This window comes from Chionomys nivalis, chromosome 3 (genome assembly GCF_950005125.1).
Source record: "Chionomys nivalis chromosome 3, mChiNiv1.1, whole genome shotgun sequence".
Classification (NCBI taxonomy): Eukaryota; Metazoa; Chordata; class Mammalia; order Rodentia; family Cricetidae; genus Chionomys; species Chionomys nivalis.
Window position 1 is genome coordinate 74,965,937 of NC_080088.1, and position 4,115 is coordinate 74,970,051.

The window sequence follows — 4,115 nt, forward strand, 5'->3', positions numbered from 1 at the left end:
CCATTCCCTGTGTGCCTACTCTGAACCTTCTTGGGATTCAGGGCAGCCTTGTTCCTGTGTGCTGCCATTCTCTGTACCAGCAGGAAGTACAGAGACTTCTCTACTCAGCCCTAGGACCAGGTCTCCCTCGCCTGCTCTCCGGGCTTCCTAATTCAATGGGCAGAGGCTGGGCCGACCCTTCAGTACCTGCGATGACTGCTGCCCAGCAATGCCAGGAAGGACCGGACACTGCCTGCCAGACTATTTGTATCACCCTCTTGGCCACCCCTCCACCGTGGCCTTCAGCTTACCATGCAGGGCCTGCTCACATGCCTCGACCCTGCGCGTGCAGGGCCTGCTCACATGCCTTGACCCTGCCGGCATGCAGGGCCTGTTCACATGCCTCGACCCTGCCAGCATGCAGGGCCTGCACACATGCCTCGACCCTGGGCACCCTGGGTATGCCAGGCCTGCTCACATGCCTCGACCCTGCTGCTGTGCAGGGCCTGCTCACATGCCTCGACCCTGCCGGCGTGCAGGGCCACACTGCTTTGCTAATGGGGAAGTATGGGGGAAGGCCTCAGATCAAGGAGGGCTGACTGCCGTGGGTGCCTGAAGGGAAACACTGCCCCAGGCTCCTGTTAACCTTGCTCATACCCACACAGAACATTCCAGCTGTGGTGGAGCTAGAATGGTAGAGCCAACAGTCATTGTCCCTGGAGAGGCGGGAAGGGGAAGAGGGGCTAGTTACTGCCTGCACATAGGTACTGCAGAAGCAAACATGGTAGGAGGAGATACCCATTTGTGGGCATCTGAGCTCCTGAGGAAGGCATCATGGCACACAGTCCTAGGAGTTGTTTGGGTAGGTTTCTCAAATGTTTTTCAGTTTTGGTTTTGAAACAGGATCTCACTATGTAGCCTAAGCCATCTCCCTCTTACTCCAAGTACTGATGGTAATTTTAAGTCAGTGGTGAGAAGCCCACAAAGTGGTCTAGAAGAGGGGCCCCGAATGGCCAGGCTGCTCTTGGGGAAATGAGGGACTGCAATGGGCGGGAGCTGGGTGAGGACTGGCTCCTCTCTCCCGACCCTGGAGGCTACCAGTGCCCCGGCTGACTACTCTCATCCGGCCACCTGGCCATTCGGAAGACTCAGGTGGAGCAGCTCCCCTTCCGTACTCTGTGCTCAGTAAAGACCTCTGTGGGAAGAGTACACCATTAGCCAAGTGGGCCAGCTAAGGCACAGGGACAGCTCTAGGATCATGTGTCCCCAAGCTTGGGACTGTGCTTGTTCACTCCTGCACATGCGCATGTTAGGCTAAGTTCAAATTGCTCCAGTGAGGTTTCCACAGACGCTGTATCACTGGGGCTCAGGCCACTGGGAAGTCAACCTCCTCATAAGTTCCATCCTTGCCTTCTCTGTCCCCAATTCCAGAATTTCTCCTGAGCTGAGCCTCTCTAAGCTCATATCTTTAGGATTAATTCCTTTCCTCACAGTGATGAACCCAGTCAGGCCTGAAAGACTTGGTAATGAATGTGGAAGCCAGGGTGGAGGCAGATGCCAAGTCTTCCTGCTCTCAGGGCTTCATTGCAGCCACCGCCTCCTCCATCCACTCCTGTTCCTGGTCTTTTAGCAAAAGGTAAAACTACCTGAATAGGGAGAAACAATAAGCTTGTTTGCTTGTGCGTGCGCGCACATGCGCGCACGCACACACACACACACACACACACTTCCTCTCCTCCCTCCTTCCCTCCCTCTGTCTTCCTCTCTGTCTCTCTGGTGGCTTTATTTGCCTTTCCCTCCTGGGGTCTTTTTCTAAATCCTGGCCCCTCACCCTCTTTCTCCCAGGATAGTCACACCGGAGATCTGGTTGTCAACACAGTTGCATTACCAGCGGCATGGACACAGACCCTAGCTAGACCCTGTGTAGAGCCGCACTAACCGGAGGGGCTGGAACAAAGAGCTGGAGTCAGGCCCAGATTCTCTGAGCAAGTGCCTCTCCTCCCACTTAACAGTTAAGCATGCAGTCAGCTGAGGACCAGTGACATCTTTGATTCACCCTAGCTCACACAAGGGAAGTGCTGGCTGTGTACAGTTGCCTGGATGGCTTCATGGTGCTTGGAACTGAGCAAGCACTGGGAGGAAAAGCGTTTGGGACCAGTCTTGCTGGTTAGCTACCTACCTACCCTCAGCATTTCCCACCACCCAGTCCATTCCCATGATGTAAGGTTCCAGCTGCATCCTCTCCTGGAGTGAGCTTTCCCACATCTATCCCAGCCTGAATCCAGCTCTTGCCCTGGGATTTTCTGTCCACATTCTTAGCTTCTTGCAAGTCTAACTGCATCTCCTAGTTGAGGACTGGAGAAATCCCCGTGGGAGACTTTGAGGAGGTTGATGGGCGATTGGATGAATAGCGGTGCTGAGCACAAGGAGTGGCTAGCTGAACAGAGGACAGGACACGGTTGAGAGTGTTCAAATCATTTACTAAGCAAATTCTTGCCCGCCCCACCCCCAAGCTGCGAGGAGGGCAGCCCCTCTAAGGCTCTGGTACCTACAGGCGCCCCCGTTGGGGGAGTACTGGAGTGAGACGAGGTTCAGACCAAGTCCTTTGGTTCAATGGGCTCCTCTTCACTAACAAGGAAAATGCCCTTTATAGCACAGGCCTCTGGCAGCCCAGTCTGCGGGCTTGGGGTTCTCTAGCTGCCCTTTCAGGTCAGTAGGAGCTACTGGACATTAAGGCAGCATCCAGAACCGCTCAATAGAAACTGTCAGCTGCAGTTTAGTGCCTGCTTCACCGATGAAATCCGAGAGCCGCATCCATGCCGCGGCCAACTGCGCATAGAAAATGAGGTCGGTCAAGTCCTCACAAGTGTCTGTTCTGAGCAGAGTCTAGATGGTGACGGTCAGAGGACTCTCTGGGCGCGGAAAAGCCTGGCCGGAACCCAGCCTGACTTGTCTCGGAGTCTACGATGCGCAAACCAGTGGTGGTTGCCATCCACGTGCGGCTTTCCGCGTCGGTCCCTCCGATCACGGGCTTGGCTGCGGGAAGGACCCCGCCGTGCCTCCCGCTCTTAGACGTAGTTCTTCTTGTCGTATTCGCCATTGGCTGCGGGCCGCCGCGGTGCCGAGTACTTGACCGGGAAGCTGAACTCCGGGCGGCCGGAGCAGACCCAAGCCCCGCAGCACACGAGGCCGCCGCCGCACATGAGCAGAGCGGAGGCCGCCCATCCGATGTACAGCGCCGCGCCCAGCTCGTACTTCTGAGACACCGGCACTGCAGGATCGTAGAACTCGCGGACCACGATGTTGGCGAACCAGCAGAGCGGCACGAGCGCCAGCAGCCCGCACAGCGCGTAAAGCGCTCCGCCCGTGAGTGCCACGCGTGCCTTCACTGGACCCGGGGCCACGCAGGTGGTGCATTGCGCGCCGGTCAAGGTAACAAAGAGGGCCACCAGTGCCAGCAGTACAGCGCCCACGGTGAGTGCCCGAGCTGCCTGCACCTCGGCACTCAGCGCCAGTACAGACTCATACACCTTGCACTGCATGTGTCCTGTACTCTGCACCACGCACGACATCCACAGCCCCTTCCAAGTCGTCTGCGCCGTCACGATGTTGTGATCCAGAAAGGCAGTCACCTGCCACATGGGCAGCCCACACGCCAGGATCAAGCCCACCCAACCTACCAGGCACAGCACCAGACCCAGAATTTCCAACGCTGCGGACCCCATGGCTAAAGATCTAACGATCGTCTGGGGCGTCTGGGTGCGCTTGGCGCTGCTTGGGCTGTGCGCTCAGCTGGTTCTGTGGTGCCTCTGTTCCGGAGCCTCCTGAAATGGACCAGAAGGGAGGATCACCAACACCAGCTCGGTTCTTCAGTGCCTGTTGTTGGGGATTTCTTATTTGAAGTCTGGGGGGGTGGGGGTGGGGGTGTGAGGGCGGTCTCTGCCCCCAGGGCGCAGCCCCCAAGCTAGGCCAGCCAATCCATGAGCAGAACTTCGGCCTACAGCCAATCGCGGACCCCTTGGCAGTTACAGTTGAAACCACAGAGCGCAGGACAAGTCCCACTCGACCCCCAGCACTCCCAGCAGGGCAGCAGTTTGAAACCCTACCGGTTTCTGTCCAAGTCGGGGCTCTCCTTG

General features: G+C 57.3%; 1 protein-coding gene across 1 annotated transcript; it reads right to left on the reverse strand.

The window, feature by feature from the left end:
* Positions 1-2,438: 2,438 nt before the first annotated feature.
* Positions 2,439-3,875, reverse strand: Cldn5 (claudin 5). The gene has a single exon (XM_057764902.1). The coding sequence runs from the start codon at positions 3,702-3,704 to the stop codon at positions 3,048-3,050; it is 657 nt and encodes a 218-aa protein (XP_057620885.1). The 5' UTR covers positions 3,705-3,875; the 3' UTR covers positions 2,439-3,047.
* Positions 3,876-4,115: the final 240 nt, after the last annotated feature.

Excerpts from the sequence above, each read along its gene's own strand:
- Cldn5 (XM_057764902.1), bottom strand. The coding sequence starts at position 3,704 with ATGGGGTCCGCAGCGTTGGAAATTCTGGGTCTGGTGCTGTGCCTGGTA.